General features: G+C 41.5%; 1 protein-coding gene across 2 annotated transcripts in view; it reads left to right on the top strand.

Annotated features, from left to right (window-relative positions):
* The first annotated feature begins 241 nt into the window (after positions 1–241).
* TIPARP (TCDD inducible poly(ADP-ribose) polymerase) overlaps positions 242–13,868 on the top strand; it is a 34,096-nt gene continuing 20,469 nt past the window's right edge. The window contains exons 1-2 of one of the 2 annotated variants that reach the window (XM_070945180.1): positions 242–568; positions 3,824–4,786. In XM_070945180.1, coding sequence (XP_070801281.1) covers positions 3,885–4,786 — 902 coding nt within the window. In that variant the 5' untranslated portion in view covers positions 242–568; positions 3,824–3,884. Of the gene's footprint in view, positions 569–826; positions 877–3,823; positions 4,787–13,868 lie in introns of those variants that run through there. The other variant, XM_070945181.1, reaches the window with a different exon arrangement.

Below are 13,868 nucleotides of genomic sequence, written 5' to 3'. Positions count from 1 at the left end.
GGCCTGAGGGAAAGGAGGTCGGGGGTCGGCCTGGAATGCCTCTCTGTGGACCGGAGTTCCTCTCACACAGCCCCAACCTCCCCCCCTCACTCACACACACACAGAGAAGAAAGGTGGGAAGCGCTCCGCCTCCCCTCCCCTTTTGCAGGCTGCAAGGCTCCTCCCCTCGGATCGTGCAGCTGTTGGCCGAGGGCTTTTGCAGGAAGCGGCATTTAAAACAGGCTGCCAGGAACATGTGAACCGCGCAGTCTTCGGAAGGGCTCGGAGGAGGCGGAGGCGAGAGGAGTGAGAGAGAGAAAGAGAGGGAGCTGGCTGGGAATTGGTGCGAGCGCCGGCCTCCCTCCACCCCCACGGCCGGAATGGGAGCTTGGTCACGTATGGGCAGGAACCGCTGCTCCAGCTCGCCGAGCGCCACCGTCCCCTAGCAGACTGCGCTGAGCGCACGGACGGTGCCCAAGGAAGGAAGGAAGGGAGCGAGCGAGCCGCTGCTCCAGTCCGGAGACCCGGAGGTTCGACTTTCGCCGCCTTTTTAGCTGCTGGTGCCGGCCGCCGAGCAGCGGGAAGCGAGGTGCGTCCAAGCCGCGGACTCGGGGGTGGGGTGGGGGAAAACTTCTTCCTTCCCTTCCTTCCTTCCTTCCATCCTTCCTTTCTTTCTTTCTTTCTCCCCTTCCTCAGCAAAGGCGTCCTTACTTTATTTTTTTTTGGGGGGGGGGGAGGGCAGGCCCCGGGTAGAACGGAGCCGAGGGATTTACGCGCAGGAGTATAGTTCTTTTTTTTTTTTTTTAAATGCTTGGCGGCTTTTGGAGGTTCGGTTGAGTTGAGAAATGCCCTCTCGTTATTGCGAACGAGCGTCGCGGATCGACTTCTTGAAGACAGGTTCGGGTCGTGAAGGGAACAAAAAGGGGTCCGGGTGGGGGGGGTTGGGGTTGGGGAGAGGGTTGGGTGGGAGCGCTGAAGACGAGAAAGAAAGCAGAGGCGAAGGTGGGCGCGGGCGTTTTGGTGTTTTGTTTTGTTTTTCTTTTTCATTTTTTTTTCCAGCCTGCTTTTGGCTCAAAACGCGCGTCCTTCTCGAGTCCTGTGGTTCGGGTCTTCCCGGACAGCCGTTTCGGGCTCGGTCCACGGGCTGGATCCCAAACCCCTCAGAAGCGTCGCTTTAAGCTTGGCCAGGATTTGTTTCGAAGTTAGGGTTGCATTGCCCAGGCAGGAAGCAACCGGGACAAAAGAGAGAAGGAGAGAAAAGTTTTAAGGCGCTTGTCTGAAAGCGGGACGGCTTCCGTCCCACTCTCAAGAGGGGGGGGGGATCCCATAGAAGTGAATGAGATTTCAGCTCCTTCCAGAACCAGGAGTCTCGGAATCCCCCTTCGATTGTTTTGGCAGGAACGCAACAATGGTATATTAATTAATGCAGGGCGAATAATCCGGACCTTTCGGCGCAGGGACAAATCTGGATTAGAGAATCCCACAATTCAAAACAACGTTTAGCAAAAGAATGCAAGCAAAACCGTACGCCCACCGCCGTTTCGACGCTTTGGATCTATGTTAGGCGAGAGGAGCAGCCTCTTCGCTCTTGAATAATTGATCTTCTTGGAATGAGATCCCCTCGTAGCCAAAATAACGGGGAGGGGGGCGTCTTTTAATGATGGTGCATAATCCTGGAATCGTAAAACTTCAGGAAGTGTAATGAATCAAGCGCTGCGTGTCAGGAGCTGGTGAACAGGAAAGGGACTCATCCATCTGAGTAATCTTTGGGTGCTGCATAAACTTGCTAGACACCTGAAGGTTTGCACGGAGAGTAAATTGGTTGGCAGCCTCTCCAAAACTACTTCGTCTAGGGATAGATGACTCTACATACTAATTCAGGGTGTATATGTATGTGTGTATCCATTTTTCCTTATGGGAATTGTTCTGATACAAGCAAAGTGTATAATGATTTGAAGTTTTTTTATGATGGCATAAAGCAAGTGTAACCTTGTATTAATGATAAGATGGAAAGGTTCATTTTAGGGTATTTATAAAAATCTTGGCGAAAAATAAAGCTGTAGTCCCAGAAATGGATGGGTTGTTTTGTTTGCAGAAGCAAAACTTTAAAGCATTTATTAGATAAAAATAAAAACAACCCTGTAAACAAGCTTGCAAAGGTTTCTAGTCCATAAGATGCATGAATAAAATGTCTTATCTGTTTGGCCTGGCAGTAGAATGGGATGGCCAGTTTAGTCTTTTGTACGGTAGCCTGACTGGTGCAGCTCTGTGTCTTAAGGCATCTTTTCTGTACTGGCACAGAAGGATAGGGAACCTTCACTGGCTTGCTGGATGCAGTATTCATATCATACCCAAATCTGCCTTTGCAATTTCTCAGGATTTCTTCCCTAGCAAAAGTGGCTCCTCTTTTTCTATTTTACAAGGAGCCCAAGAATTTCTTTTGAATTTTAGGGGAGTGTGTTGTTTCCTTTGTTTGTGGAGAGGATTGATGACAATACAGTACAGCTAGCAGTGGTAACATTTTTTTGTGGTGTAGTTCTCTAGCCTTCTAAACCCTGCCTGGTTGCCCACATGTCCCCAGTCTGAACATCCCAGCAGGAAGAATTCCTTAGGGATTTAATTGACACTTGTAAAATCTGAGACAAGAGCTGTTGGCTGCTGGAAAGATGACAGGCAAGGCAGCACTCTAGGCCACCTTGTAATTAAGGAAGTGGAAGAATACTCCACCCATGAGAGTTTAACTGAAATTCTGTTCTCCTCTGAAAGCAAATGTTCATGCAAATTCGCTTTTGTAAAATTGAGAAAGGCCTGGTGGGAAAAATGCAGGAGAATGTTTCTTAACATTTAGTATGTATTCTTGTATCCAGTTTCTTCTTGCTCCTAGCTACAGTCTTTGTGCTGCTTATTTAGAAAGCCAGAGAAGCAATTCAAAAGAGCTTCTACCCCCCCTCTCTTTTAAGCATTTTAACTCCCTCCCCAGGCTCTTGTCAGAAGAGAACATTTCCAAACTTTAATTTTTGCATATGTGTGTTTGTGTGCAGCTGCTGTTTTTGCATTTTCTTTCTGCGACTGCAGTATTTGGCTCCGCCTGCGGGTGGCAGCATGTTTATTTGCTGTGTCATTTAGCCAGAAACAGCCAGGGTTTGTGGAATGTGATTCAGACAGAATGACTGGCAGTATGTGGGAATACGAAACTGTCCCGGAAGCATGGAGGGAGGAACAATTGGCAGTTCTGAAGCCACTGTGCACAAGGTCTCTTTCAAAAGAGCCTTTTGAAAAGAGTTTCACATTCCCACATGCTGCTAGTCATTAATTCTGAATGTGGCAACTTGCAAGGTCATCCGTGGAAGGAAAATGAATCTTTTCCTGTTGTTGGGATAACCAACTGGTGCAGGCATGTTTGTCCTTTATCTTCATTAATCAGTGAAAGATCAGGAGAAGGAAGGAAAACAGTGAACATGTTAAGAATCCAGGACAATCTGTCCTGGGTAAGTAAATAGGGAAATTGTGGGTGGGTGGGCGGGGAGGTAGTTTTAATGCCTTTTCCAGAACTGGACTATTTATGGATTCAGAGAAACTTGAATATGTTTATTGGGCTTAATTGGGTCCTAGGCTAGGTCTTTGGTTTTTAATTGGTTTCAGGCTTTGTGTCCAGCCTCAAGAATTGGGGAGAGATTAACTACCTTTTTATATTGGGAACCCTGTAGCATCTTTTCTAACTTTCATCTCTTGATGAAAGAGTCAATAAAATGCATTATAAAAGTGTTGCCGGAGTCCTGGTTCTTTGACACCATAGACGTGATGCAACTTCTCCTTCTATAAGTTTTATTTTGTTTATCTGTAGGTCTTTAGGACTTGGAAAGTAACTCTGAACAGGGTGGGCCCAGGAGGCACACAACCGCCCAATGGAAACTGAAATGGAGTCTCCGTGTGAAGTCCAGCCAGCTGCCTGTCCGGAAACAAAGCCCCCTGATCCTCCAGAGGCGTTTCCTCCACCTGCAAGTGTTCCCGAAAAGATACCACCAATCAAGCCATGCTTTAAGAAGAAGCAACAGATACAGAAAAGGCTGGATTCAGAAGCATTGAGGGCTCTGCGGCCGATCTTCACCAGCTTGCTTGGCACGGGCACCTTGGATGGAATTTTCGTGCCCAGGGGACAAAATAGTAGCCATAGTAACTTGTGTGAATCTGTTGCAAAAAAGAAATTGGGGATTGCAGCTCCATGCCCACAACCTGATAGCAATGTTTTAGTGCCAGGAGCTCCAGCAGTTCAGGGACAACTATCTGATGGACATCTTGAAGAGGAGGTCCAGCCACAGGAGCAGAGCTTCCCCTCCATTACCTCTCCTGCTAATGAGCCATTCCAAGATAGCTGCTTGCATGCTGCCTCTAATGCTGCTGCTCTCCTTGCATACCCTGGCAAGATACTTGAAGGTTACCCATCTGGAATATCCCCAAGTAACAACCAGTGCCTGCTCCAGTGTAATGGGAATCCAGGTGATAAGTTTGGAGCTGGTCTTTTCCAGGACAAAAGTGAAGACGCTTCCCTTGACCTGGTGTTTGAACTTTTGAATCAGTTGCAGTATCACACCCACCAGAAGGATGGGATTGAGATCTGTGTGCACTTTCTTCAAGGCATGTGCGTGTATGGCAGTGATTGCCCCAAGCATCATACTGTCCTGCCATATCACTGGCAAGCCAGGAGAACCGCTACACAGGCGTGGCAAAGTGTGACTACCGACTCCCAGGAGCATCTGGAGAGACTCTACTGCAATCCAGACAACGACAAGGTCAAAATGAGATACCGGTAGGTCTTTAATACAATTGGTGCTGATGGAACAAAAATTAGGATTTAGAAATCTTACTAGAGTTGCAGAATTTGTGCAGTAGAACATAACAGTTCATGTCTGATTAGGGCAGATGATGTACATGCTGGGGAACAGGTTCAAATGTAACAGTTTCCTACCTTCCCTCTTCCCCTCACCTTCTAGAAAACAATTTTGTGTAGAAAAGAACTTTTTCTGAAGACTTTCTACATAATTCAGACTTGTTTCTAGGTTCATTAATTCATTAATGGTTGTCTAATGTCAGTAATAGTGAAATAATAATTCAAGAGATACGCTTTAAAACCAAAGTAAAAGTCAAACAAGTAATTGAAGAAAACGGATCATGTTGGTGGAAGTAACTATTTGAGTTGGTTGCAGATGATTAATTCTGGTATGGAAACAAAAAGTGGTGGTGTAGTGTGGAAACTGTGTTAAAAAGTTTTGATTGACTGCTTTGTTAAATCAATATCTCACCTTTCCTGCCAGTTTCCCTATCTCTGAAATAACTTGGGTTGAGAGATAGTAGTTATCCAGTGAGCGTCTGCATTTTAGTCTGGCTCACTTATAGTCTCTTTATCACTATACTACCATGCACATTTCTGGGCAGATCACAGACCTTAATTAGAACAACTAGATTCCCATAGTCAACAAACAGATGCTTGTCTCCTGTTTTTCTTCTTTTCTGATTAGATTTAAAGAGCATGCACTAACAGTGTTCTTAAATGCATTTTTAATGTCATATTACTGATGGCCACTGCCATATATTTCTAGAGGCACATGGAATTTTCAACAAATGAATTAAGTTTTCTTATTTGTCTTATATTAAGCTATAATTGATATTGCTTTCTCAATATGAGATGGGAACTTCTTTTATACATTTTTTTTATTTTCTACATTAATAACTGCGTTCACTTTTATCATATGTAAAAGCCCCAAAGTTGTTACCTTTCCTTACAGAGCAGTGGCTGAATTGACCATGTTGATTGCCTTTTTCTACATTTTTTTCCAAATGTCCTTTCTAAGTTGCAGAAGATACATGCACTATTCCAAATGTGGTTGGATTTATACAAAGGCAAAAGTTGAAATAGCTGTGCACACTATTTTACACACTGCTAAAATATTGAGATTCCAAAAATGTGCTTTATCACCATGAGTAAGAAACAACATAGAGTTTGACTTCCAACGGTGATAAATTGGTAAGAAATAGTGAAGTTAAATGAAATAATAATAGCTGTTGCAGGCAGCTGTTGATCCCTAAAGATTAATAAAATAACAGAGTTGGAAGGGACCTTGGAGGTCTTCTAGTCCAACCCTCTGCTCAGGCATGAAACACTATACCATTTCAGACAAATGGTTGTCCAATCTCTTCTTAAAAACTTACAACTTCTGGATGGATGGATGGATGGATGGATTGATCAATCGATCGATTGATTGCTCTCACTGTTAGGAAATTTCTCCTTAGTTCTAGGTTGCTTCTCTCCTTGATTAGTTTCCATCTATTGCTTCTTGTCCTGCCTTCAAGTGCGTTGGAGACGCACTTTGTGGCAACACCTGAGATATTGGAACAGTGCTCTCATGTCACCCTTAGTCTTTCTTTTCATTAAACTAGACATACCCAATTCCATCAACCATTCTTTATATCAGGGCTGCCAAACTGGCAGCCCACGGCCAGATGCATCACACGCAGGCCACAGCCATCCCTGTTCTGCAAAGGCAAAAAAAATATGATACATCACATGATGTGATCAAGTTTGACACCCATGCTTTATATGTTTTAGCCTCCCTTTAATGGAGGCTAAAACATTCATTAAAGGGAGGATCCCTTTAATGGAGGATCTCAGAGTGTCTAATGCACACAGAGCTCTCTGGGAACTCTTTAGATTGGGTTACACCCAGGCTTGGCTAAGCACCAAAGGACTTTAGGCTTGAATTGTCTGTGATGCAAGCAGAGCAATCTGTGCTAAGAACAAAGGAGTGTATGAAGTAACATGTAGACTAACAGACCTTTGGGAGAGGAACATACAGTCTGTTGTCTATATTTGCCAGTACAAAATTGGATTACATTTTAGGCAACAGGATAGAGATACAGAGTGGAAGAACTTGTATACCAGTCCTTACTAATTTCTTTAAAGCAGAGATTCATACATAATCTGAATTCCCAAGGATACATGTGACTCTAAAAGCACACCCAGAAGTGTTTGAGAGAGGCCCCTGAAATTACATCTGAAAGTGGCCACTGAACCAAATTGTTCATGTGATAGGATTGCATGTCTATGCATTCATATTTTTAATTGTATTAAATATGATAAAATGTTTATATAAAGAATGTTAATATCATTTTACTTCATTACTTCTGAGTTTATCCAGCTGTTTGTCATGCTCCTTAAGTGTTGTTCTTGGAAAGCTGTCTTGGCAAGTTATTGTTGATCAAAACAATTCACAGGATTATGGAGGGTCTTTAATGGGATCCCATTGGAACTGGTTAACAAATACTTAAAAAGCCACACACACAAAGTTATTGGAAACCAGAGAGTAACTCACAAATGGGTTGCTAGTCTGTCTGGCCATTGTACTACAGGGGCTTGCTCATTCAATGTCTTTCTTCCTTGCTAAGCTGCTTTATTGACTCAGCTGCTTGTGGGAGAGTATCAGCATTGCCCTTGTTCATATTTTGCACAGCTGAAAAGAACATGGGATGCCTCTTTCTAGATCAGTCCTTCTCAATCTTGGCAACTTTAGGATGCATGAATTCCAGCTCTCCATGTTGGCTGGAGAATTCTGGAGGTTGAAGTACGCAAATCTTAAAAGTTGCTAAGGTGGAGAAACACTCTTCTAATTTCCCTGCAAAGGATGTCAAAAGAAACCTCTTGAAAGTCAACAAGTATTTTGAGCTCCCTCTGCAAATCTCTCTTTGACGCTGCTGATTCACTAACATCATGGCATATTACATCCGTATTGATTGTAGAATTTATTTGAGTACTTCTTTAGATTCAGACCTGAATCTAGAGAGAAATGTCAAAACTGGTTGGCTTTAATCTGTGTGCCTGTGGTGCTTTGGGGGAACTGTGCCAGAGAAATTAGCTTGCACCTGACCTTGTTATTAAACAATCAACAATAGCAAAAACAGGGCTGGGAGAAATGATTTTGCATAGCTCTAACCCACAGCTATTTGCCATACTTTGAAACAGCTGCACTGCATGACCCACAAGTTCATGCCCTCATCTCTCATCCTGGGACATTCCACTTGGATGGAACAAAGCCTTAGTTGCACCCACAAAATTACTGCTGCTCCAAGCAATTGCTGGGGCAGCTGGGCTGGTTTTGCAGGACCCACTTGACATTCCAGTCTAAGTCAGCACAGAAGTAGCCTAGGCTTATGCAAATGCGGAAGGAAGAGTAATCAGAGTGATTTAATTGACACAGTGAAAGTGTTGGGAGTAGGAGGAGGGACAAGGGTGGCTCTCAAAGAGTAGGAGCAGTTGGCTGGTTGCACAGTTGCCTTGGGGAAGTTGTGGAATTTCTGTTTGTGACATTAAAGCAGAAGCTGAATGAACCCCTCTATTGAGGATGGCTTGGGTCTGAGGAATGTCTAGTGTGCACGTTGTAGAGAATGAGCCCAAATCTCTAGTCTCAGGACTCCAAACTTTAGAGGGGTAATTCAAATCAATAATTCAAATACTATTCTTGTTAATTCTTGGAGATGTGATGCTTTCCTTTTGAAATCTATAAAGGGAAGATAAATTGATTTAAAACTTGTATGTTATTTCAGCAGCAATCAAGGTTACTTTACTCTTGTCTACATCAGAATGTCACTTTAAATCATTAAATGATAACAAATCTGGTTTTGGTTTGGTCTCCCAAATCATTCACTTTATTCTTATATGTGTGTAGGAAATGGACACATTGCATCTTACTATAAGTTGCAATTTTCAGATGTAGAAAGTATGTTCATATAAGGAAGAGTATGAAATGTAGTTGGGAAAAGCCAAATTGTGGCTTCTCGGCACATGTGCATACAGGGCAAATTATTGATGAAAAGAGGAAAAAGTGAAAATATAGAAGAAACCATGGCATTAAATAGAGTTGTTTTCCACAGAGGAAAATAGTAAAGTACCTTTTACAATGTGGTTTGGATAAATTTAAAAGTCTTCAGGGCACTTAAAGATTTTACTTAATCTCTCTGTATTCGTACAACTCCATAAAATTTAACTCTTATTTTTATAATGCAGAATTTCTGGCTGGTTATAGTGTTCAAAACTACTTTGTTGGAATTATTTGTATTGTTTTCCATTCACTCCTGGTACAAATACAATTAAAGTACTGTATTAAAAATAACTTCAAATAAACAACAAGGTTGCCATAAAAAGTATACGAGCCCAAAATTTCTGTTGCTAAGCCAGACAGTTAAGTGAGCACTTCATCTTATGACCTTTTTGCCACTGTTGTTAAGTGAATCACAGCAGTTATTAAGTGAATTGTGTGGTGGTTATGTGAATCATGCTTCCCCCATTGATTTTGTTTGTGACAAGCCAGTTGGGAAGGTTAAAAATGGTAATCACATGACACTGGTCAGTGCAATAAATGCCAGTTGCCAAATGCCCAAATTTTGATCACATGATCATGGGATGTTGTGACGGTTGTAAGTGTGAAAACTGGTAAGTCACTTTTTTTCAGGGCTGTTGTAACTTCGAATGGTCACTAAACGAATGGTTGTAAGTCAAAGACTACATATGTTGATTATTTTCCTGGGCATTGAAAGAATGTGAAAACTTATTTTTATACTCAAGCCATTGAAGCATTTGAGTTTTGAAGACTGCTGCTAGGATAATTATTAGTGATGGAAGCTAATGAATTTTTAAAGCTTGCACCCTTCTTTTTCCTAAATGTGTTCAGATGGTTTATTGATTAATGCAACTGAATTGTTGTTTGCTTTTTTGCTATTAAGCTGCTTTGATCCAAAAGGGCTACACTCTGTTATGATTTAGCATATCTGCCCTATCATCTTGCTAATGGTTGCCAAAAAGACTTAAAATGTTTGAAGTGACAAGTCATTCTTGTATCTTAAAACACAACTTTACCATTTTCATTATTTACCAAGGTCATCTGCTGGAAGACTAACGGGCTTTCCTTATGGCCACTGACTAGAACAGGGGTGTTAAACTCGTGGCCCGCGGTCCAGATGTGTCATGTGCTGGCCCTGGCCCCGCCCGGTTTAGCAAAGGGAAAAAAAGTCCTGATATGTCATGTGACACTGCCGTGATGATGCAAGTTTGACACCCATGGACTAGAAGAACAGAACGAGGGTCTGATCCACCAGAGCACAACTTTTGTTCTTATGTTAAGACAGAAAAGAGTTTGGGTTTTCTATGTTTCTTTGTTGGCTATGATTTACAGCCTAGATCTGGTAGCTGTATTATTTTATACTCAAGTACATTGCAATGATAGACAAAGGATATTTCCTCACATGGATGTGTATTCCTTCTATCCTTGAGTCAGCGGGAAAGGTTGCTGATTAAATATTTTGCTGCCCTGATGAGAACTGTCTCAGTGAAAAGGTGGCAACTGATACTATCTTTAATATAGAACAATTTAAGGGCTGCAAATTAGTGCATTCTCCCATCAGCATTTCCCTTTATCGTGAACAAAGGTAAATATACTGTTAGGATATACTGCTAGGATAACGTTGCAGGCTCCAATCTTAGTCGGTCACCTTTGGTCTCGGTGACTGACTCACATTGGATTCTGCAGTGTTTCCCTTCCTACCCAGCCTCTCACCTGCTGGGTGGGAAGAAGAATTGTTGAAATGCTCTAAACGTGTATGGGACAGCCAAAATCTTCTGAAATTGCAAGAAAAAACTGCTGTCTCAAATGAGAATTGGACCACAGATTCCTATGCCTGAGGAGTGGACCCAAACATCCTTACCAACCCAACTTCCATCTCGAGCAGGGTGGATTTTATTTAAATCAAGTCCATTTAAATCACAATTTAAATCATGATTTAAATCACTAGTAAAAAGGCTTGATTTAAATCAACTCGATTTAAATCAAAATTTTTAAAGAGCAACTGTCATCTCTGTCCCGCAGCAGTTCTTCCTCTGACCTGCTGTTGACTCACCGACAGTCCCAATATTGCAGAATATACAGCCTCATGGTACATAACTAGGCTCCATTTCATGCTGAATAAACTAAATTATTAGTGTATCTTAAATAGAAAACTATCTTTAGATAGATTTTTACTCCAAAAGCATTTTATTAAAATAAATTTGATAAAAAAAATTTTTAAATCCCAAAATTTCTGTTGTTGAGACATTGGTTAAGTGAGTTTTTCACCATTTTACAACCTTTCTTGCCACGGTTGTTAAGTGAACCACTGCAGTTGCTAAGTTAGCAACATGGTTGTTAAGTGCATCTGGCTTTCCCATTGTTTTTGCTTGTCAAAAGGTTGCAAAAGGTAATCACATGACCTTAGGATGCAGCAATGGTCATAAATATGAACCAGCTGCCAAACATCTGAATTTGATCACAGGATCATGGGGATGCTGCAAAGGTAAGTGTGAAAAATGGTCATGTCACTTTTTCTAGTACCGTTGTAACTTCAAACGGTCACTAAATAAGCTTTTGTAAGTCGAGGACTACCTGCCCATGGAGAGAATTCTGGTGACCTAGGATTTGCTGCATTTATAGGGACCGATATTAACTCCCAAAGGGACTTAATTATCTCTGGAAGTTGAGTTATGGCAACTGGACTCTTGTTGATTTGAAACATTTTGCTACTTGTACAAGGAGCTTCTTCAGCTGAAGAAGCTACTTGGACAAGCAGTGAAATGTTTTGAATCAACAAGAAGTCCAGTTGCTATGACTCAGCTTCCAAACAACTCTACCTAGATGGCTGAGAATCTTCATCGGCGTATCCCAACCTTGTACGCTGCCAAGCTTCCCTGATTTGTTCTATTTAGGAAAAAAGGTGGAATTCCACTATCTAATGTATCTTAAATATGTTAGTATCTGTCCATCAAAAACAATTCTGTGAAAATCTGTTTGCACTCTTTTTAGGTTTTCAGAATGTTTGCATATTACTGCCGCTGAATATTAGCAGAAAAGTTATGTAGTCTTCATGTGGAGAAGATTGGGAGTGATAGAGAAGCTTCCCAAGAATTTTACTTGAGATTTCTGGAGGAATGCTCTAAAAACCAAATGAATCAAATTGAAACTTTTTAGCTATGTGGGTATTGTTGCATTTGTCATAAACCAAACATTTCGTTCGCAGTAAGAACCTCATACCAACTGTCAAGCATAGAGGTGATACAGTCATGGTTTCGGAATGCTTTGCTGCCTTAGGACATGCCACGATTAAAGGAAGTGTATATTCTGTTTTGTATCAAAATAATTGGCAGGCCATCTTATCTTTCTTTCAGATGATGCTGAAACAGAAGTAGTTTGTGGCGCAAGGCAAGGGTCTCAATATATTGTATGAGCAAATTTAGCGGATGAAGAAAAACAAATTCAGCATTTTTGAATAATCAGGTCAAAGCCCAGAGTTAAACCCATAGAAAGTTTATGGTAATAAAGCTAGAAAATGCTAGAAAACTCTCAGATGTTAGAGTTAGGGAGTTGAAGCATCCCATTCTGGAGAAACAGGCCTAACTTTCTACACAGCCATGTGAGAGGTTATTAGTAGGTAGAGGAAGTATCTGTTTTCTGGTAAGAATAATGCAATGAATAACTGCATTCATGGGGTGATTACTTCTTCACATGAGCATGTTAACATGTTGGATTGCCTTCTTTGCGAAATAAATAAAACAAGCACCAAATTTAGGAATTCTTTTTCTTCCAGGATCCACGTGAGGTTTATTGAAGAACACGATCCCTTGAATTTGCCATGAAATATCTTTTAGAGCAAACCTGTCCACTAATCTCTTTTTTAAAAACCAAATTATTCTTATTTTACCAATCCACATTATTATTGTTGCATACATCCAGTAGCTAACTTTTAAAGTAACATGTTAGGATACAATGGGATTGGTTAATTTGTGACTTAGTATATGATGCGGTTTAGTTTGTACTCCAGTGTTAAAATAACTGACTGTTCCGTTTGCATATTGTGAAAACTTTGTTATTGATTTAAGTCATTAATTTCATTATTTAGGCGTAGTACATTACATGAATTATGGTTTTCTCCCCTGAGTTTTAATTTAATGTATTTTATAAACTCGTCTAATGTGTTGTGCATTGGATTCTTCTAGTCTTCATTGAAGTCTAGAAAATCTGAACTTTTGAAGCCCATGCCAGTTTCACATGGAGCCTACATGTGGCCGCTGCACTCCAACTTTCCCTGTTTTTCAGAGGATGTTGTGTATCCTGGCAACTCGACATGGATAGTGGTATTTTTGAACCTGACTCCTTTAGCATTTAGTTTGTGAGCTTCCTAGTTCACATGGTTACCACTCTGATTTGGCTAAAGCTATTAAAACTTCAGTGGACTATCTGCAAAGCTTGCCAGGAACAAGGAAATGTCTAATTCAGCAGTTCTGAGTATCCAAGAGATGACAAGCTGCAGCCAGCCTTGGGTAGTAACCTGCAGGGGGTAGCTGTTTGTTTTTTTCCCTTTGTTTTGAATGGTTTACATGGCACAGTGACCCATCACTGCGCTTGGTATCCATAATACCTTCATTGTTTGGTGCTTTTAAGTCCATTCATGATTCTGGACCAATGGCTCATCCAGAGGCTAAAGAACAAAGTGCCCTACAAGTAGCTTGCTTTTCAGTTGATCTTACCCCCTGTATCTATTCTAAAACTTAAATTCAACATTGCATTCCTTTTTCTTTTCTGCTGCCAAGCCTTATTGGCAATGTAAGAAAGAATAAATAGCCCATATGTACAGATAGGGTGGATGTGGGGGTGAGGAGTATTGAGCAGCTGCCATAGCCTATGCCAGTTAAAGGGGACTTGTTTGTACTTGGGATGTCCCTCACAGCTGCTGTTCCTCTGTGCTATCACTTGCTTAGCTGATTGCTTTGTCCAAATATGCAAGGAGTGAAGTGGTAGAGCACATGGCCTTGACTT

Source organism: Pituophis catenifer, unplaced genomic scaffold (assembly GCF_029215685.1).
Source record: "Pituophis catenifer annectens isolate HBS135680 unplaced genomic scaffold, rPitCat1.0.hap2 SCAF_6, whole genome shotgun sequence".
Classification (NCBI taxonomy): Eukaryota; Metazoa; Chordata; class Lepidosauria; order Squamata; family Colubridae; genus Pituophis; species Pituophis catenifer.
Note: the sequence above shows the minus strand (reverse complement) of the source record. Positions and strands in the feature narration are given on the sequence as shown.